This window comes from Pogona vitticeps, chromosome 12 (assembly GCF_051106095.1).
Source record: "Pogona vitticeps strain Pit_001003342236 chromosome 12, PviZW2.1, whole genome shotgun sequence".
Taxonomy (NCBI): domain Eukaryota; kingdom Metazoa; phylum Chordata; class Lepidosauria; order Squamata; family Agamidae; genus Pogona; species Pogona vitticeps.
The window spans coordinates 23,841,350-23,862,732 of NC_135794.1; the positions used below are offsets into that span (position 1 = coordinate 23,841,350).

General features: G+C 44.1%; 1 protein-coding gene across 2 annotated transcripts in view; it reads left to right on the forward strand.

Moving 5' to 3' along the window:
• The window catches only part of HOMER2 (homer scaffold protein 2), a 50,085-nt gene that overhangs the window by 20,931 nt on the left and 7,771 nt on the right, over positions 1 to 21,383 (forward strand). For both annotated transcript variants that reach the window (XM_020790165.3, XM_072981612.2), the window contains exons 3-7: positions 9,789 to 9,920; positions 13,777 to 13,869; positions 14,762 to 14,901; positions 18,649 to 18,805; positions 21,118 to 21,228. In XM_020790165.3, coding sequence (XP_020645824.3) covers positions 9,789 to 9,920; positions 13,777 to 13,869; positions 14,762 to 14,901; positions 18,649 to 18,805; positions 21,118 to 21,228 — 633 coding nt within the window. The remainder of the gene's footprint in view (positions 1 to 9,788; positions 9,921 to 13,776; positions 13,870 to 14,761; positions 14,902 to 18,648; positions 18,806 to 21,117; positions 21,229 to 21,383) is intronic.

Genomic DNA, 21,383 nt, shown 5'->3' on the forward strand with positions numbered 1-21,383 from the left:
AGAATTAACAAAAAGATTAGATAACGTGGGGAGAGATGGGCTTGTGAAAATTATCCCTGAGAATACAGGGGTGGGGGGGATGCAGGGAGGGACCACACACCAGGCAGCTCATTAAAAGCGACCTACATTATTATGTCTTCAGAACAAGAGTGACCTAAAAGAAGGAGGGAGACTGGAGAGTGCCTTTGGGAGACATGCTGAGGACAAGACTGTCTGAACTCCTCCTCCTTTTGTGTTTCAGTCGAGTTATCTATTGTACCAAGCCACAATGGGAGTGAATCAGGGAGCCTCTGACAGTTTAACTTCTGAGCATCACAGAGAGGACCAGCTGCTCCTTTCAGTTCACATCAGAGCTTAAAAGATGCTGAAGGTCTGGAAGGCCAAGGACATTCAAGTGTTCTTTGAGGCTTGCTAGCGCAGAGAAAGCTCTCCTTCTGAGTGGGTCCCAACTCACAGGGAAAAAGGAAGCAGATACAGGAGACATGGGGACATGGTTTAGCCTCACTGTTCCCCACCCTATAATCTCTTATAGGGTGGGGAGCCCTCTGACCCATGGAGAGATCCTACAACTGAAGCACCTGCCACTCGGTCGCACCCGGTGCAGAGGTGGCTCAAAATGGTAAAAGAACAGGAGTGGTGACAGCATTCCCAGATGGGCACTGCTGGTTTTGATTTTGGGTTGGGAAGTGAGACAGATGCACAGAGCAAAACTAGCCACTTCTGGAGGGCTTCTTGTCTCCCCTGGGGAGGGGGGCTTCCAGCACTCCAAAAGTGCTCCGCGGCATGCAATCCTGCTAAAACAAACTGGAGGAGCCAGGGATTGAAGAATAACCACGTCTCACTGGAGAGCAGCAGCATTTCCTAGGTTTCCATTGAGCCCCTCCTGTGACAAGACAGTGATGGAGCCCTGCCAGTTAAATATTGCTTAGTTCCTTTTGTCTTGGCAGTATTCATTGTGAACTAATTATACTGGGTGACCTTGAGTTTCAGAGTTGAGAAAGTTTTTTCTTCATGCATAATTATATATAGACCATGCCTCTCTCAGCCATCCTGCTTTCGGAGTGGAAAGGGCACAGATGCTCCAGGTGTTCATTGTGGGGGAATGTGGCTCATCGCCTTGACGCTCTCCTTGTTTTCCCTTCTTTTTTTTTTGGAGGGCTGGGGTGGGGAGAGTTAGTGGCACCACTGGAATGACGTGCAGACTTCCAAAATGCTGACAGTCAGGGCTGCTGCTATCTCTTTGTCTAGATTTATTATTTTGAGATTTATCTTTTTAATTCTCCCAGTGTGTCATTCCTTTAAAAAAAGAAGTACTGTACAAATCAAGTTTGTAGCTATTTGCTATTCAGATGTTGAACAAACCTTATTTCCTTGTGGGAAGAAATGTCATGCTGTTATGTCTTTTGGCCTAGCACTGCAGAACATCATCTGATTTCCAGCAGATTGAAATACCTCACTAGATGCTGGTTTGCTGATCATAGTGCTAGTTCTCTAGGTCCATGGATTCCTTGGTTCCGCTGGTGACAAATAACTGTGAAAGGTCAGGCATATTTGCTCCTCAAAATTAGTTTCTAATGGGGCACATATGGCAATCCTATTGAAGAATGGCTTGTTCTAGTTACATGCCTTTTATAACTTCATGCCTCTGTGGGGATCCCTCGTGTATTCCTCCATCCTCCTCCAGCTGTGACATTATTAATAGGCATCAAGTCCAAGATTTCTATGGCTTGTAATGGTTCCTCGACATTTACCCACATTGTGAACAGATTGCTTGGAAGCGCTTGATCCTTTTTGCTGCTATTGACCTAGAAAACCCGAGGGAAATGTGTGTTTCCTGCTCGTATATATTTTACACCAATAGCAGCATGTTATTTATTTATCTGATTTAAATCCTTGAAGTGGTGTGGGTTTTTTTTAAAAAATTACATCTCAATAATTTAGTTTGGGGGGATTCTTAAAAGTTTGTATAACAAAAACATGGAAAGAACCAAACGTCTGCCAATGTGCCATAGCCACTTGATATATCTATTACTTTGACATGGTAACATACATATTTGGGATATGCAGACTGCAGGTTTGTAAAGAACAGCCTTGCATTTTCCTCCCAGAGCTTGGAATTGATTTTGTTTTGTGTGTTTTCATGCTCCTTCCATCTTATGGTGACCCTAACAGGGATTTTGAGGTATGTGGGTGCTTCCAGGAGTATTTTAAGATTTCCATGGCCAAATGGGGGTTTATTATATTTTATTGGAGAGTGGGACTTTCAAAGATGTTGCTATTATTCAAACAGGTGGAAATTAGCCATAAATTGCCCCAAGGTTTGGTAACTTACCAGGTCACCAAGAACGGATGGAGTTTGCCTTTGGCCATCCATGCACCCGTCTTCTGCTGCATGCTCATTGGGCAGAAACAGATGGAGCTCTCTAGAATACCTGGCTGGATCTAAGGGAGCATCCTTGTGAATTTCCTGCAGTACCCCCACAATGATGCTCTGTCGAGAACTTTGGGTATTAAAAGGACAGCTGACTTCCCAGATGGACGGAAGCGTACATTGCCTTAGAACATTCCTTTTGTGGAATTGTGGGAATGAGGAAAAAAGGTACAGGGAAAAACCTACAGAAAAGGATAGAGTCAGGTAGCTTTTAAAAAAGCAGGAGGAAGAACAGGAATCAGCTTCGGTGCCCTTGGCTGCTATAGGACACTGCTTTAAAGGCTGTGACATAAGCCTCCAGCTGCATTGCAGGAACCAACGTGACAACGTACGTGTCGGCTGCCCAGGGGCATCCTTCACCACTCTCTCACACCAGGTTGGTGTGTCTGGCTGAATTTCTGGAGAACGGCCACCTCAGCCCATTGTAGCAAAAGAGAGCGGCTTCTGGTGCTTTAGGGATGCTGCTGCTATGGATGCTTATGCCACCATAAATTTGCTGGCTGTCACTTTGCTGCAGGACCTTTTCCAGGCAGCCCTCTGTTTTAAGGCATCTTGAGAAGAATAAAAAAAAAACAAAATAGAGCAATTTAGACTAGCAAACCAACAGTGTCCTGCTTTTCTCACATGCTGAAATGCACTGTTGGAGAACAAGGATAATAATCTTGATAACATTGCTCATGCTGTAACGATCTGAACATTACAGTACTTAGTTATTTGAATTATATAACATTTGGACGCAAGAGGGAAAGCAATCTTTGACAGCTCACATAGAAGCAGAGTGTGTAACAATTTAAAACAACAAATTTAAATTCCTCATTGGAGCATTCTCATTTCAGCGTTTCTCCATCCTGCTTCTCTTCTCTCCATCTGCCAAGGTTGCCAGCTGCTGATCTAAATAAGGGATCTACCTTCCCATCCTCTCAACCACCACTCTGGCCTCTAGGGAGAAGTTTAGGTGCTCCAACCACAGTGCTATAGCAACAACAGAGGTTTCATCAGCTAAACCCCCAGGGCCATGCAGTTACTCAAGGCAAAGGAGCCTCCCTCAAACAGCCACGTATTCACAGCCCTTTCCTCCCACCAGGCCCCTTCTAAGACACAGTGCTGCCTAAAGCTATGGAGACAAGGATGCTCCACTCCATGCACAGAATCTAACTGGAGGCAGAGTTGAATCTTAAGTTACAACTGGCAGCAGGATAGCACCTCGCAACACATTTGAGAATAGCAAAATAGATTTTGGGGAGCAAGACAGGGTGTGGAGCACACATGGCCTCGTGCTCCATGCTGGTGGATTTGGCTGTGGGCCATTTCTCAACCAGCCCTTTAAGGTAAGGGAAAGAAAACATTTTTAATATAAATGATGCAGCACGTTTTTGCTGCTCTAATGGAGGCTAAAAAACAACACTTCCTTTTCCCCTCTGCCAAGGAGCACAAGGAGTGTTTAATTAGCCAATATCCTGAAGTGGCTCTATTAAGCCACTTCACAATATTGGCAAATCAAAAAGGAAGCCTTTTGGTTAGTTTCCAGTGGCCACATGTGCTGGAAATGGACCAAAAGAGAGCGAGCCAACGTGCACCAAAAAAGTAGAAGCCCCTGACAGGAGCCAGAAAGCTGTGGATAGGAATGATCTAGGGTCAGACTAGTCCACTCCAGCAGAGATATTGTCTGATTGTTTTCTTTAGGCACAAACCAGCCCACTCCTGCAGAGGATCAAACAAGAGGCTAAATGCCTGTGTACTCAGCCTCTGATGCAGCTACCTCTTTAAAATGTAGACAAGCCATACATCAAAAGGCAGAATACATACTTTAATACCTTAATGATGAATATAAATAAATAGACTGGCTTTCTGCAATATATTCTGGGCATGAAACAGTTCTGTCTCTTAACAGACTATGATCTCCTTCCAATCAATAAGTCCTCTGACAGCCAACTGTACTTAGCTTGTCACCCTGCATAGAATCCATTACTTTGATAGTCCCACTCCTGTGTTAAAAAACCATTGTCTCTTTGCCTAATATCTATGTCACCATCTGGACATGAATCTCACCACCAGGGAGTAAATAGAGTGAACATCTACATGCCCTACCTGTTTTGGACGAAGTGGATCTTGATCCACCAAAGAATAGACTGTCATTGATCTCTTAATCTTCAAAGGGCTACAGTCCTTTGTTTTGGCAGCCTTCTGAGAAAGACCACAATGACTACTTTTTTGGCAAACATTTATGGAGGCATAAACATTTGCAGACCACAGCATCCTTCAGCAGATGCATAAAGCTGCTTATGCCCTCAATAGGTGCCTCTAACTTGCAAAAACTCATGGTGTAACTGTAATGAATATGTGAGTCTTTGAGGACCCTTTTGAACGTGAGAAATGGGCAACAGCCAGCTCCATGGGAAGATATACGTGTGAGTGCATTTGCTTCCCTCCTCAGCTCACAAGCTGCATATTTTTCAGACAGAGAAAGGTTTCTGGATTGCCCAAGGCTCCTGTATCCTAGTGTTAAAAATATGAGCAATGGCTTATGCTCTCATGAGCTGATCTTTGTCTTCCTATTCATGCGGGAACAGCGAACACCCTGGCTTTGCTTGACTTGGTCCACCAGAAGAACCTGCTGATCCTGTGAGTGTCTCAATTAAAGGAGTGGTGGAAAGTTTCTCTTTGAATATCTCCAACGAGTCTCTCCCTGCACCCCTCCTGTCTCTCACACACACCCCAAACTGTTCACCTTCTGAGCTGCGAAAAAAGAAACATTGCACACTGTTTAATGGTGGGAAATAACTTGTGAAAATGAAACCTGGAAGCAAATCATCGCTTGTTTCAGAAGGAATGTTAAGCATTGTCCCAGACACAGCCTTTGCTTCTGTAAAAGTACTGGGTGCCGCCCTGGGGGTGCTGGCATTTTTCTCACTCTGCAGATGATGCAAAGAGAGCCCAATGATGACCAGAGCCTTTTCCTGTACCTTTCAATGTTTTGTTTATATCTCCCAATGGTTAATTTTTTCCCAGGATTTGTATCAGGGCAGAGTTCATTTCCATGTGAGAGGTTGCTCATTGGACTCCATAAATTTGTTCCTTAAATTAGGTTTCATTTTCATTTTTATTTTTTTAAAAATAAAGCTCCACAGGTGAAGAGGCAGCAGAGAAATAAATGGATAAGATTCTCTCCCCCCCCCCCCCCCCCCCGGTTGTGTGAAAGGAGAAATGATTGTCAAACACATGGGTTCTAGCTGGGTAATCTGGAAGCAAAACACGGTAAATGTCACTGCCTTTCAGGATGAATCATGGCCAACCACAATCAATTGGGATGGTCTTTTGCTCCATCTGTGATTTTTGTCTTGTCTTATTTGAGATTAGATGTAATGGTTGGTGAAGATGAACCATATCCCTTGATCAAACTGAGGCTGCTCTTTATAGTCTTCTGTTGAGAGGTAATGGGAAGACATAATTCTGGCCTGTTGAGCAGATGCACTTATTTCTGCTTGCAACTTACTGCTTTGCACTTCAAACAAAACAAGATCCCTGAAGCAATTAAATACAGTTAAAGTCCTATGAACAATAAAACTGATATTCATTGCTAAAAATACACTTAAGCTGCACAGTAACCAAAGCACAGCATAAGGCCACATAGAAAATACATCTCTGTAAAAGAAGGGCCCCGGGCAAGGAATATAGGTCTTCTACCTAGCAGATAATCGCCACCTGGTTATCCTACCAGGTGCCTGCTTGTAAATTTCGTTCCAGTGCACTGTTGATGGGAATCATCACCACCATCGATCCTTCATTGCTGCCATTTAGTTTCTAAATAACTATCCCAAAAGGGAAAGCGGGTGTTCTTGTCTGCTTTTGTAGTACTGAGTGCAAGGATCTTGTCATCTACTCGTCAGCTTGGGGTTTAACGGAGGTCATGTCATACAGTTAAGAGCCATTGTGGTGTCACGGACACAGTGTTGGATAAAGATTCAGGAGAACTGGATTAAAACCCTTGTTTGGCCATGGATGCTCACAGGAGGTAGGTGGGGTGGCAGCAGTGGCAATCCACGCTCTTGACATCTCACGCACCCCCAAAACCCTGTTAGGGTTGCTGTCAGCCAGAATGGGCTTGGCTAGATCATCCACTACCCCAGAGGCATGGAAATGGGAAAATAAGCTTGGAAAGCAGGGCGCATGAAACTAACCGTGCATCAGATTTGCACAGGGCTGTTATTTGGGCTAGATGCAGAAGCAAAAAAAGAAACAGCAAACCAAACTGTGCTGGCCATTGGTACTCTGGTGTGCACAGAGCTCTCTGAACGACGCAATCAATGATGCATCCGGAGAACAGGGAGAGGAAGTGAAAAATCCAATAAGCACTGCGCTGAACAGGGCTCTCATTTATCAAGCGTATTAAGCCCCTGAGTGGGTGTGCAGGAAAGGGATTCCACTTCGCTGTCATATCCAGCGTGGGTTTGCAAATGACAGTGCCTTTCTTGGATCCTTTCCTGAACCTTATTCTAGCAGAGTTCCAATGGCTTCAGCAAGGCATAAAGAAGATACTCGTCTGCATCTCCCTTTTAATTGTCTGCGCCTGTAGGATCCACGTCAGAGCAATATCTTTTACTAGGATGTCAGAGCAGCATTTGAGAGGGTTGGTGAGGGAGTGGGGAGGAGAAAATGGCTCGATGTTGAAGCCACCGGCGTTGTATTTGATAAGGCTTGAAGAAACAGTAGGAGGAGACTGGTCGATAATATGCAATGCATATTTCATTCTGCTGGGACTAAGAAGCAAACAGGGGCTGACTCCCACCTCCCTTAACAACAACAGCAGCAGCAGCAACAAAACCTAGCAGCTCTCCAGTTCCTTAGCTGCTGCTTTAACTCCCCCAGCTCCTGGTGGGCAGAGACTTCTGTTGGTGATATTTAGAAATAGCAGAGGGCATTTTGGTATTGTAAAGGAAGATCAAGAAAAAGAAGTGTAGCCCTTATCATATTCTTCCTGCAAAGTCAGGGCAAGAAGCCATTGTGTTTAACCTGCAGAAAGATAGGCATGAGTGAAAATAATCAGATGTCCCTCGCTTCAGAGAGCTAAGGTGCAGGATTAGGGTGGTTCTTTAAGTACTATATCCCTGAAATAGTGGCATGACATCACCAAGAGAAGGACAGAGATTGTGTACAATGCCATGTGCCACTTTATTTTTAAAGATGCAAAATTTGGTTTCCCTTTTGAACAGTACAGTGGACCCCATAAATAAAGCAGAAGGGCAGTGTGATATTTTGGTGAGACGATCTGCATCTTTGTTGACTCTGGTGTCCACGTAATGCTCTCTGAGAGTGATGGACAACCTCAAATTCCCTATTCCCCCCCCCCATATAGGTTCTAGACCTTTAAACCAGACTCAGATGAGATAGCCCTTCAAATCGAAGATGTCTTCTAAAGGAGTGGCCTTATTTGTGCCTTTAGAGCCGCTGGCTGCTTGTGTCGTCCATCAAACCTTGAATTCCCCCGCCAGGCTCTTGGTGACACAACAGATTCACCCAGCAGGATGCTTTGGGGTCAGCCTTGCAAAACACGCCTGCAGCATGGCTTCTGTTAGTCTCAGGACCAAGAGGGGAGAGCAAAGAACTGGATGCCCATGAGCAATTAATTTGTTGTCCCTGAGCGCGACATGGACACGCACTCTGAATGTGGCAGCTCCTGTGTTATAGATATAGCTCAGGCAGCATCTCTTCACATCAAAAACAGCCCCTCCCTTTTAAAAGAAAATGCATATAAAACTATCAAACTGCAGGTAAAGCTGTTGAAAGAACGCACTGCTGTCAAAACCTCGGGCCCTGTTTGTTGAACTTTCCAAGGTCATGCAGTGGCCTCGCAGGGAGTGGCTTAGTGTGATGGCTGTGCTGACACTCTCGGCCTTACACAGTCATCCCTCCCCAAATTTAGCTCTTGCCTGTTCTGCCACCACAACCCTTCTTTGGCTTTCCCTGAGCTAGAAGTGGATATTAGGAGCATGATTGGCAGAACCCCTGTTTGCTTCCCTTCAGGTTCAATACGGGTCCCCTGCCGTTCATTTTAATTGCAGCTTAGTACAAATCACTCAGACTGTCATTGTGTTCGGCTTTTGGCGGAGCGTATTCCTCTTCTGGGGAAGGAAACTTTCCACATGTGCTTAAAGGACGTCAGCAGGCATCTCGGCAGGCATCCCAGTCTTTTGCTAACCATGTCTGCCTCAATTAATGCTGCAAAGTAACTGTTGCCACCCATACCCTCTTCAGACAGCTTGAGCTACAAACACCAGTCTGCCTAGAGGGAGGATTACGGAGGGTATAGTCCCAGACATCCAGAAAATGACCAGATTTGGGGAAAGTTGTTATAGGATCTTTTCGGAGAGCAATCTATGGAATGTCTTCTCATGGGAAACAAATAGTGCCCTAAGAAAGAAGAAAGTCTCTGCAGAATGGGGGAGGGGGGCAGTTGTGTTTCACAGCTTTTAAGCCATTTCCACCTCTTCTCCTTATCTTACTTACTGAAGGCTGCTACCACCACCCAGTCAGGTAATGGCTTAAAAGCAGCAATTTGCTGGACATCAGCTGTTGCTGCATCTGATCTGAAAGGGCCAGCGTCCTTTGCTGTCTCGCTGCTATTATCCCTGCATACGGTCACACTCTAGTCTTAAAGTTCTTTGTGCTGTTGAATTAGCCCTGCTTTCACTCTCGGGGATTCTGTAACTTGGGGACATTCTATACTTGGTGATGGGAGGCTGGTTGATTAATGTAGTAATAATAAATTTAGAATTGCAGAGCTGGAAGGGACGCTATGGATCATCAGTCCAGCCCCTGTCAAAGAGGCACAGTGGAGACTCAGACTCCCAAGCTTTGGCTCTAGAGACTTAAACCACAGAGCTATCCAGCATTTCTCATCCTGAATAATCTAATGTTAGCCTTAGGTGTGCCAGACTCCATGTGCTATCCATCCCAGTAGCACAACTACTGCGTGGGCTGGCTGATGTATAGTCTCAACATACTAGGAGTGGGCCTGCTTGGGTAAGTGGCTAACCATATCACAGACATTTTGGCTACCAGCTCTTATTAACTCCTCTGAAAGATATTCTTCCCAATTAAGTTCTACTCTGTGTCCATAGCAGATTTTACAAAGAAGGCTGTTTTCATTTTTGGTTTTTGATAAGTTTGTAAGACTTCAACTTCTAATTCTCACGAGTCTGGAATGGAACAAACCTATCACCACTTGAATATCATTTTAGAATCCAGTATCCTTATCTGAATATTTCTGAAAATTTCCAAACTATTTCCAAGTTTCTGCTTTTTAACACCTGTTGTCTCGACTTGTTTGTGAAAATCTGTCTTTGTGTTCTTTCTGCAGGTAGTTATAAATAGCACAATCACACCTAATATGACCTTTACCAAAACGTCGCAGAAGTTTGGACAGTGGGCTGACAGCCGAGCAAATACCGTGTTTGGCTTGGGGTTCTCATCTGAACAACAACTCACAAAGGTAACTGAGTTTGGATGCCTCGGTTACTGTTGCCTGTGTGTCAAGTCAGCACTGATCTCAGTGAACTAAACTAACAAACATATGGCTCCACTGGGAGACCTGTATGTAAACTGGGAGTTGTGCCAGTTTTCTTAATTAACAGAACCTTGTCTTTGGGCGGGTGATTAATCTCCCTTAATTAATGAGCATCCCAGAATTCATGAGAGGTGCTAGAAAATCATCTGTTTCTGTGCACTGATTTTGTGGGAGGTGGCCTAGCTTCTGCTCCTGCTGTAAGGCCCCGTTGGGTATTAAGATGGGCTAGGAAACGTCAGCCCTAGGGCTGCATCAGATCGTCCTGAAACCCTGGTATAAGCCCACTGGTCTTCTCCAGAGGCCACTTCCCGATGAGACCATCATTTTATTAGTTTCTCAAAACCATTCTTCCCTAGGAGGAGGAAGGCTAGAATGGCATTCCTAAGGCTGAGCTACCAGCAACAAAAGATTTATTCTGACATATGCTGATATTTTTGGTCTCACCCTTTTGCCTTTGGGCGGGGAGAATTTACCTGGAGTAACACAAAGCTGCAATGGAAAATAACAGCTGGTATCTCCTCTTTCCCCACCCACCCCACTTCTCCCTTGCATTCTTGGTTGCCATCATGATTACCTTGGCTTCCATGTTCCCCCACCCTCTGCTGTAGTGGCAGCCAATTGTGTGGAGTAGAAAATCTCCTAGCAGCCTCCCGGGAGGAATATGAGATGCTTTACTAGATGCCAGAATGGGAACTAGTCTTGTAGTTGCAATTTTGGCAGCATCCAGGTGTTGAGCAGAACGTCTAGCTTCACCCCTCTTTTAATCCCATTTGTAGTTAGCCTGGCGGGTGATGAAGTTAACAGCAAACGCAAATGAAGTTGGGATATACGTAAATCCTCACTTTCCTAGTCTTTGCGCATGTGTGCGTGCGTACGTGCGTGCGTGCGCTGTACTGCTAAGTCGGAACTGACCTATAGCGACCCTCGTAGGACTTTCAAGGTAAGTGAGATATTTAAGGAGTGGTGTTACCAGTTCTACTCCCCTGGTGAGCTTCTATGGCAGAGTGGGGATTTGAACTCTGTTCTCCAAAGGCCTAGTCCATCACTCTGTCCACTACACCACACTCGGAATCACGTAAGAACGAGGAACTGCAAAATAATTCTCCTTTTCTGATGGGAAAGTAGAGTGTTTTGGATAAAATAAGCCCATTGGGTGCAAGTAACACACCTTGTGCAAAAGGACAGTGACTGCTACTGTGTTGCATGGACTACTACACATGAGAAGCTGTGGAGAGGGGCATCCTTTGTCATTTTTAACAACCAGACTGGACTTCTGTGCTTCTTGTGTGTGTGTGTGTGTGTGTGTGTGTGTGTGTTTGTGCTTTGCTTCTCAAAGCAAAGGGCTGCTCATTTTGCACAAAGACAGTTTGTACAGATTATGGAGGCTCTGATGATGAGGGGAAAACAGCTCCTTGTCTTGCTTGTGCCTTGCCTTGAGATGAGGAATCTCAAGGAGCTTGAAATGTTCTCAGTAAATCAAGACAGCCTGAACTGATGAGATACATTTAGTGGGTATGCTTTACATTCCTAAAAAAGAGAGACGAACATTCCAGTGGGGTGGAACCTTAGCACTGGTTCAGCACTGGGTTGACTACACATTGCCACGTTAGATTCTCTGCAGAGAAAAACACTGTCCCCAGTCATAATAGGCTGTCCTCCCCACCACCACCCACAGTTCCCCGTGGAGCTTCATTATAAATTGCGGAGGACCCAGCAGTCACTTGGGGGTAATCGGAAACTGGAAGAGAAGTGCAGAAGAAGTGGAAAAAAGAACCTGGGAGCAGGGAGGCTATGCTCAGTTTTTGTGTACACAAGCCATGGTTTGTTGTGATGCGTGAATGCAGCCAGCCATGTGCATTCAGTGCCTGCAGATCTAAAGAAATCTGAACATTGTAGAAATAATTTAATATGTCCAAAGGCTCCCTGTTAGGGAGCAATAAGAAAATATATTCCAGAACTAGGAGAGGCAGTTTGGTAATGAACAACTAAGAGTTCACACTGTGTGCCCTGCACTGAGATAATAATTCCAGTAGCCCCAGTATTTGTTTATGCTATAAAAGGAGGCACTTATCTTGACACATAGTTGACTTTTCCTTTTTAACGCACAGCACTCAGCCATCAGTAGCTCCAGATGGTATTGGCTCACTTAGACTGTAATGCCCTTGAACATTCCAGAAGTTCCCCATCCATCTTCCCTGTCACAACCTTGAAAAAGCTACAAGCCACAAGGTCATTACCAAAGTCTTGGCTGATGCCCCGAACAGTAGCTGGCTTTGTCATTGTGATGGAAACCTAGTACAAACTTTCTTTTAATTGAGCATCCCCAAGGATGAGCATCACTGTGACTTGAACTCAAGTCTCCCGAGTGTTAATCTAAGACTTTATCCACTGTACCCTATGGGCTCTGTAGCAGCCACTTTGGTTTGGTGATTGGTCAACAAGAGATAAGGATGGGTTATATTTGCCAGTTTACTGTGCAAAAAAAAAAGTTGCTTTGAACTACTGCAACTTTGGAGAAGAAAGGTTTGATTACTTAGTAACTGTGAAGCTAGTGTCATGTCTAATTTGGCCATTTGTTGCATACAAACACACGTTTTCACATTTTGTATGGATGCACATCCTGACAAAGACACTTCTATATTCCTAAACTGAGTCTTGGCTTATCATTTAGTTGCAATACTCTTAACATCCCAATCCCCAGAAATTAGACAGCTAGATAGTTGGTGGCAATCACAGCTACTTAGACTTACTGTTGCGTGTGAACTTCCTAGAATGAGATGGCAGTGGCCTTCAAAGCTTTTGCAAGCACTTTGCCAGGGAGGCTTATCTTTGAAAAGCTGTCGCATCACCTACCTGGTTGCTATCATTAATCCCCACTCAAAGCAGAAATCATAAACATTTCATGCAGTCTAAATGTCAAGATCTGTAGAGAAGTCTTATAAAAGATGGTGTCTGAGTGGAGGGAGGAGTGGAAATGTGGTTCTCTTCCAGTTTGTGCTGTCTTTTGTAAGCACGGGAGAAAGGATTCTAGTTTTAGATTAGGCTTTTGAGTCCCTCAGCATAACAGACTTACTATTCTCTCCTAACTATGGTAATATAGTTCGATGACATATGTGATCTTAAGGTAACTGATCGTGCATTAGTTAAGTTTCAATGGGATGCTTGCGTGCTTGTCAACTCCTAAATTGTGAAATAAAATTTCAACACTTGATAGTCACAGATTTATTATTTTAATGCAGCCTGAGGTCATAGGTTGCTATAAGGCTGAGAGACAAATTCCATGCACAGACAGTCACAGAACTGCATTAGCATCATTCCATCCAGAAATGTGCTCATAAATGAACATTTGCAATTAACCATTGGCTTTTGTTTTTCCCTTTGTCACATCATAGTCATTTCCCTTTAATTAAAGGGATGCTTTGACAGCAGCAGGTGGAAGGGAATGAACACTGCTAGGCGAGTGATGGACACTCCCACTGTACCTGGCATAGAAAAAGCAGCAGGCTGAATGGATGCCCCTGCTGATCTTTGCACCAATTCCCACGCGGCTCCTCATAGGTTTGAAAATTTGAACCCAAGCCAGCTTGCATGTCTGTATTAAACAGTGAAACAGAATTTGCATCCTCTTCACCACGGTCTCTCAAATTCTGGGAGACATCCAAAAACATTCAGTTTTACACTGCTCTCTTTCATGTGTGTGTAAAATATTGTAACATATAGTTTGAATAAGATGTGGTTTGGGGCCAAGCTCATGTACTGTCCTGCATGTGTCCATGTCTAGTTTGCTGAGAAATTTCAAGAAGTAAAAGAAGCCGCCAGACTAGCAAGGGAACGGTCACAAGAAAAAACAGAAACCTCTAGCAATCATTCTCAGGTAAGCTGTTTGTTTGTGGTCTGTGCAAGGAAATGAAATAATTGGTTTGAAATGAGGCTTCAAGGAAAGAAAAAGTCAGAAATTCCTAACAGCAAGCACTGCAGAACTTTAGAAATATTGTCGAAGGTCAAAGAGAAATATAAGTTCACAGACAGACTTTTCTTACTCTTTAGGCTTTGGAGGTGCATTGTTAATAAAGAGCAGTTAGCCAGAAGGGTTTCAGGCAAATCCTTGCTTACCCTGATTGAGTTGCATGCGGCTTGTATATGGCCCAACCAGGCGAATTCCAGGAGTGGAAAATGTAAAATTTAGCATCTCATAGAGAACTGCTTCAACTCAGCTTTCTCTCATCTTGACATTCTGTGTCCACTCAGATTCACCATAATTTGAAATCAGGATGATACCATTTTGCTGAGAGATCTGTTTATAAAGACTCCCCCACCCCTTGCCCCTGGAAATGAACACTTCCTCCAGAACATGGGTGGGGGCTGAGGGATGCCCTCCATAAGCCCTCTGTGGGGCTGTGCCTGCCCTGCATCCTTGGGGCCTGGGAAGCTGACTTTCCTGTAGGTCAGCTATCCCCAGTGGGTGCTATGGGTATTGAGGGACTTAAAAGATGCAAAGGGCCCTATTTAAAAGATGGGCAATCAATCAAGGGGGCTCCCAAGAGCTGCAGTATATAAGGCTGCTTTGCCAGAAATAGAGGACGACCAGGAGGGCTTCGATTCTCCACCAGGCAGATGAGTTGTGGGGCTGGGGAATCCCTCCGTTATTATATGGAAGGTCTATTTTGCGGTCAGCCAGCTAATGGCAGATGCCCTAAGGGTTTTTTTGCAGCATGCATGGTGCTCCTGACATCAATGTCAAGAAGTGGCTGTCTTGTGTTGTGCAGGAGTCAGGGCGTGAAACTCCATGTTCAACTCGGGCATCCAGCGTGAACGGAACAGATGATGAAAAAGCCTCCCATGGAGGTCCCGCTGATGTGCACCTGAAAACAGAGAACGACAAGCTGAAGCTTGCCCTCGCCCAAAGGTGAGCCTGCTTTCATACCTATCCTGTTACTCACATGGGATCTACAAGGGAGCAATCTATCTCAATAGATTCGTTAAGGTGCCACCAAAACAGACTGGTCGGGTCTGTTGCTGACAAACATGATGCACCTGATGGTAATTAATTTATGAGTACAGCCAATGCAAGTAGAAAAAAAACTTGAGAGTTTAATAGTTCTGATCAGACAAAGGTGTGCAAATTTACTTGGTATTTGGTGTCTCCCTGTAGGAGAGAAAAGCAGTTAAAAAATCTCTCCCTAGGGCAGCATGATAAATAATGAGATATTTTGTAACCTATCCCAACCACAATCACAAACACATTGATGCTAAGGGAATTTAGTTAAGGTTTTTTTTAAAAAAAATATAGTCAGTGGGCTTTGGAAAACACCAACATCTTTCTCAGTAAACCAAAAGTGAGCTTATGCAAATACTTGTACAAAATGTGTCATAGATCATAAAGAAAAGCCTCTGGTTTTTTTTTTCTTTTCTTTGGTTAACATTTTTTTAAAAAAAATACCTCATCCTTCATCAATTTTGTATCATTCTAAGATCAGTGGTCTTAGAGATCATCGGTGAATAACCATAAGCTTAGTAAAACACTTTCCACACTTTCCTTTCCAGCGTTTTTGGCCTAGATATTCCCCAAAGGCCCAGTTAGTGCAACTTGTAATCAGGCGTTTGTTTGTACATTTAAATAATGCCTAACTAGAATCCTGTGCAGCAATTGGAAAAATCATGTTTCAGACTACATGGTACATCTCCCACTTAGGCTGGCATGTGGCCATCTTGGATGGGAGGTTCTGGGATTTGTAGTCTTAGAAGTGCCTTTTCCCGAGTTCTAACTTCAAGTATTCTAACTTCAATACATGACTAACCAACTTTGGATTGGATCATTGCAGCTAAAATACACCAGAGCAAATCCATGTTTCCTGAATGTTATTTGGTACAATTTCCAGGGAACTCAAATCACCACATGCCCACAACTGTGCACTATAAAATATCTAGGCAGTGGCTTTTCCTATGAATATTTTAATTCATGGCACTACCAATTAACGGCCTTTACTGTGGGCAAAATTCTGAATTACCTGGCCTGTTTCAGCTGCTAAAGTCAGCCTCCTGCTGATTTCATGGCAAAAGTTCCTGCTGTAGCTGCTTCACTTAAGCTGTTCCATATTGTGGGCAGGAATAGTCTGTTAACAAAATTTACTTGGGCTCTTCCCCAAAACCATTAGTTTAGTTTCACTACAATAAATCGCAGGTTGGTATTGTTTTGGGTTTTTATATTACTTTAAGAAGCTGTTTCACATTCTCCTCTGCCCCCGCCCTTTAAAAAGTTCTGAGACCAGTAGATTGAAAAGCTGAGTTTCATATTCAAGTGGCAGAGTCTTTGTTGATTTACCTACAACTGTGGCTCCCACCTTGGGTCCCCAGATGATGCATTGGGTCCTTTTTAAGGAGAAAAGCGGGATAAAAATATTTAGTCCAATGTTCTTGGACTAAAACTCTCAGAAGCCTTTGGCACTAGCTAGGCTGGCCAGAATTTCTGGGAGCTGCAGTCCAAGAACATCTGGGCACCTAAGGTTGGGAACCACTCATCTAGAAAATGTACAAGTATCATGCCACTGATGGTGTTTTTAGCAGAATGATACAAGATTTCCATCTTGGTCTTTCAGATTATGCTTTGGCCAGTGTTTGAAATGGAGTCTGAGGTCTTGATTGTCATTTGGTGAATTTTCATTTAGCACTTGAGTAATGGAGCATAAAAGCCAGGGTGGCCCCTGTATTTATATGCCACATTGTCTACCATTATAAAATGATTTATATAGTATGTACAAGCCCACTGATCAACATTTTTACATAAAGTTGTGTCATGGCATTACTCTACTAGCAGCATCGTTCAGGAGTAATTATCCAAACCGTTCACATGTATGTTCAGCTGAAGATTACCTAGGGATAAGAACTATGTGTTTGTTTACTGAAGGAACAATGAAAAAAAAGTTGATGAGAAGACCAAGTCTTTGACAGAATAGGATTGCCATTGTTAATCTCCTCAATTCATTCCAATTTAACTAATCCCCTTTTCCTCTCCAACTGTCAGCCACCATAATTCCAGCTTCTAAATGTCACTCTGTGTGTTCTCCTCCCCACTCATACTTAACATGCCTTATGTCTGCTACCGTTTCCTCGAGACTCGCCATTAGTTATTGGTTTATTCAGTGTTTCTGTCCATTTGTTTGGAAAAGCTTCCTTCTATGCACAGATCTTCTGCTTTAGAAGAAAGGAACAGATCGCTCCATCCGGCACCAGTCTAGACCCAGATGGCTACTCAGGGTGTAGTGTGGACTTTGGCTTTGCTAATGGGGTAAAGAATATCCCCTCTCCCTGGAAGGACTACTTGACCCTTCAGGAGCAGAATGGGCAGGGCAGAAGGTCAGAGGAGCTTCTGCTGCCATATGGTCCTTTCCTACAAACAAACAACTTTGTAGCCGATCAGTCTCTGTAATAAAGCAAGTCCTGGGCCTCACCTCCATGAAGGTCAAGCTATGTGAGAGGCCAGTTTCACAATTAGACATGAAGCTTCCTAACAGGTAAAGGATATTTGTTTACTATAATCTGAGTTTTCTGTAGCTCCAATAATTGCAAATTAGCTTGCTTTTGTCTGGTGTCCCATCATCAGGAGGAAATCACAAGTTTTATTTGCAAGTTGGTTGCACGGACGAGAAAGCTTTGTAGGAATCCACTTCAGGGAGAATAATGTTTTGTCCCCTTCTAACTGTGATGTTGTCATCTTACATAGCTTGGTCATCAGCCTTCCAATGGGGTGTTGTGGGCTTGGGCACTCCCTTCCATAGGGGAGAGGTAAACATATCAGGGAGTCAGCTAGAGTCTTCTCTCTAATGTGGTAGCTTTGTGTATCCAGGGAGCTGTTTGTGTTAGAGAGCATTCTGACCAGTGATTCATCCAGCTGTGTTTGGGAATGGCATAGCCCATGGAACATTCCTGTTAGACAAGCATCTGTTTTGCAGTTTGGCTGTAAAAGTTGTGTTCACACCAGAGGCTTCTACAAAGAGCAGTGCTTGCACTGTGAAATTACTGTATGCCCTCTTGAGAAATATAATATGAAGCCAAGTTGTGAGTTTGTTATAAAATCAGTTTGCATCGACAAAAAGCAAAATAAGAGACAAGTCAGATTGTACACCGCCTACCGGCAGAGGCGGGTGTACACGTCTCTGTAAAAGGCTATCTGAGCATGCCTTGGGCACAGGTTCATTTTTGCTAAAAGACAGATAATCTGACATGGAAGCAAATTGGAAAAACTCGTAACTAGTCATGATGGAAAGTTTGGAAAGAATGCAAGTATTGTCCTTGGACAGTGATATCTGTACGGTTTTAAATCCTTCCCGTAAGACAAGTCTGTGCTAGGTTATAGAACTTTTCCATCATCAAGACATCTTTGTTAAGAGGAAGAAATTGGCTTAGTCAAATTATCGATCCATCCACGTGCATCCAGCTTGAGTATATTAAAATTCTGTCCTGTCTTCCTCGCCCCTTATTTCTTTTATTTCCTGGCACTTAAGGAAAACTGTTTAAGCTGTGGAGCTCCTCATAGACCATTGTGCAAAATTGTAGTGGCTTCCTTTATTTCATATACCTAAACTTCACAGGCTAGAGTTGCAATCTCTCAAAGATATTATTTGTGTGATTTCCGCCCCCTCCCTTTCTGTTTTAGTTCTTGTAATGTCAAGAAATGGGAAACGGAACTGCAGGCCCTGAGGGAAAGCAACGCCAGACTGACGTCGGCGCTCCAGGAATCCGCTGCCAGCATTGAACACTGGAAAAAGCAGTTCTCCATTTGCAAAGAGGAAAATGATCACCTGAGGAGTAAGGTACAGCCTTAGTTTTGTATCTTTTTCTCAATAAACATATGGAAAAATGAATGGGATGTTGCCAAAAAGAAAGAGAAAAATCAAAAGTCTAAGAAAGAGCAGAACAGAAAGATTGTGTCTGCCTGCCATATCAGCACCCTGGAGTGTACATGGTAAACACAAACAGGCCAATGAGTTTGCATCTATGAGCCCAATAGCACAGCCTAGCCTGTTTGAATTCACTCTCTGCAGGGCTGTCCCAAGATATTTCCCTGCCTCAGGCAAGGACTGAGCTGGCACATCCTCCTATTCCACATACAGAAAGGTCAGCAGGACTGACGTTGCATCTTCCCCAGTCGCTGGCAATTATGCAGAGTCCTTCAGCCACATCTGAGGCAGCAGGCCTGCTTAGGGGTTTCTGGACAGGCTATGGAGTACAGGACCCTCACCTCCAGCTTTGGAGACGACCCTCTCCCTCTGCGACATGTTTGGGGCACGGGAGTCAACTGGGAGACATTGATGACTATGGAACTGGATGTCAGTGAATGTACTTGGGGTTTTAGTCTCAATTTTAAATGGGTCATTCAAAATGCATAGCCTGCTTGGGGGCTAGGTTTCTGAGCCTTGGATGCCTCCTGCAATTTCAGCCTAGAATGAAAATGGGTTTTAAATTTCACTTCTCCTAGGTGCTGACTCAGAGGCCACCTCAGGCTTCTATATTATTTTCTATATTTATTCACTATCTTGAACAGCATTCAAGGTTGTTTTAAAATACTAAAAAAAGCTACAAAGTGCAGAATAATAACAGGTGTGTCTCAAATTGTTCTGGCTGTCTTTGGGACCTGATGGCTTAGGTCTCGGATGTCTTCTCTTGGGTTTCTTCTCTTTCACGTCACAAAATCAGTTACTCTTCCTTAATTAAACACAGAACTGAGTCAGCTCCGTACCGGACTGAGACAGTGTGTGGGGTTCACTGCACAGTGGCTTGTTTGCCGGTCACTCTGGTGTATTTGGATGCGGAAGCATGGAGGGAAGATGTAGGAAAGCTATGTACTTTGCAAAAAAATCAATTGACCCTCATTATTGTAATGTTTGAAAATATTTGACAGTTGATTCCATGCTGCAATATTTGTTGGGTTGGGCTTTTCCCCCCTCTTTTTTTCCTGATGTATAGGTCAATCTATAGGACATGCCCTTTGGGTAGTTTATAAAAACAAACAGGAACACTGTGGGAAAACAATAAACTGCAGCCCCATGCCAACATCCTAGTCTTGACCCAGAGACATTCCCTAACTGGAAATTTATTTTCCACTGCCAGAGGGCAAGGCCCATTGCCTGCGTGCCTGCAGACTAAAAAGGCGTTTCTTTTCCATCATACTTATGTAGAAGGTTGATGTGAGCAGAAAAAAAATAACCCAAAGGTGTAAAAAGCTATATAATTTAAGGTGGCAAACCAAAAATAGTATCCGGGGCCCTGTTGCTAAAACAATAGGGTGAGATCTGTCAAAAGTAATGAATTGGCCTGCATGATGGAGTCCAGGTTTTCCAACAGCAGCGGCATTGGATTTGCCTTCTGTCAACTGGCAGGCGTAACGCCTTGGGACTGCGCTTGGTTTTGCAGGGGGGAGCGCAGCTCTGCTCCATGGCGGGAATAGCTCTGTTGGGCTGGTGGTTTCCTTCCTCCAAGGAAGCTTGTGCCTTGAGTTCAGGGGCAGCCCATGGATTGTTGCATATTGGCTTCAGAAACCGATGCGATGGATGAGCGCGTAAATGCCTCTGCACGTCGGGCCCAGGGAATCTGCCACTGACTACAGTTCCTGTTTCCAAGCCAGCAAGCCATAACTAACAACTTTGGAACAAGCCAAGTTATTAAGCCAACTTTAGTCCATAGCTTAATATTCTGTCTTGTTCTTCAGCTACTGACTGTTATCTATGCAATACCAGTTTGATAGCATTTTAACTGCTTTGGCCATAGGGGCTATAGTTGAGGGAAGTCCGCCTGAGCTGTCTGGTTCTCCCTGTCCCTGTCAGCTCCTGGAAGCCAAAGCAAAGCCAGGAACTCAAGGATGGGTAGATAAATAGCTATTTCTGCAGTGAGAAAAGGTGTGGCCATGAAGCTGGCCCAGCCATTGGCACAGCAGGGTGGAGGGGGGCATTGTTGAAGTGATCCACAGGGGTGGCTTTTACATCTGCCTTTCTCCAGCCCCTCAGGGACACCGTCCATGGCTACAGTCAACTCATTCCTTTCATACAGTGCATTGATTTTTCATTTGAAGTGCTCATAAGAATGTGGGATGGGCGCTTAAGATGGGCTACCTTTTTCTTCTTTAAAGATTGAGGAACTGGAAGAGCAGTGTGAGGAAATAAATAAGGAGCGAGAGCGAAATGCGCAGCTGAGCAGGCGCCTCCAGGAATTGGAGACGGAGCTTCAAGACAAGGAGCTGGTAAGTCACGCAAGGAATGGAAGTAAATGGACCTCGGCCTCTTGGTGGACAAGAAGGAAAGTGCTAATGCAGAGAAAACTGAGAAGTGGTATGAAAGGCATCTTCAAATACCCAAACAGGTTGCCAGGTGGTTTTTCTCCACTCCAGGGGATAGC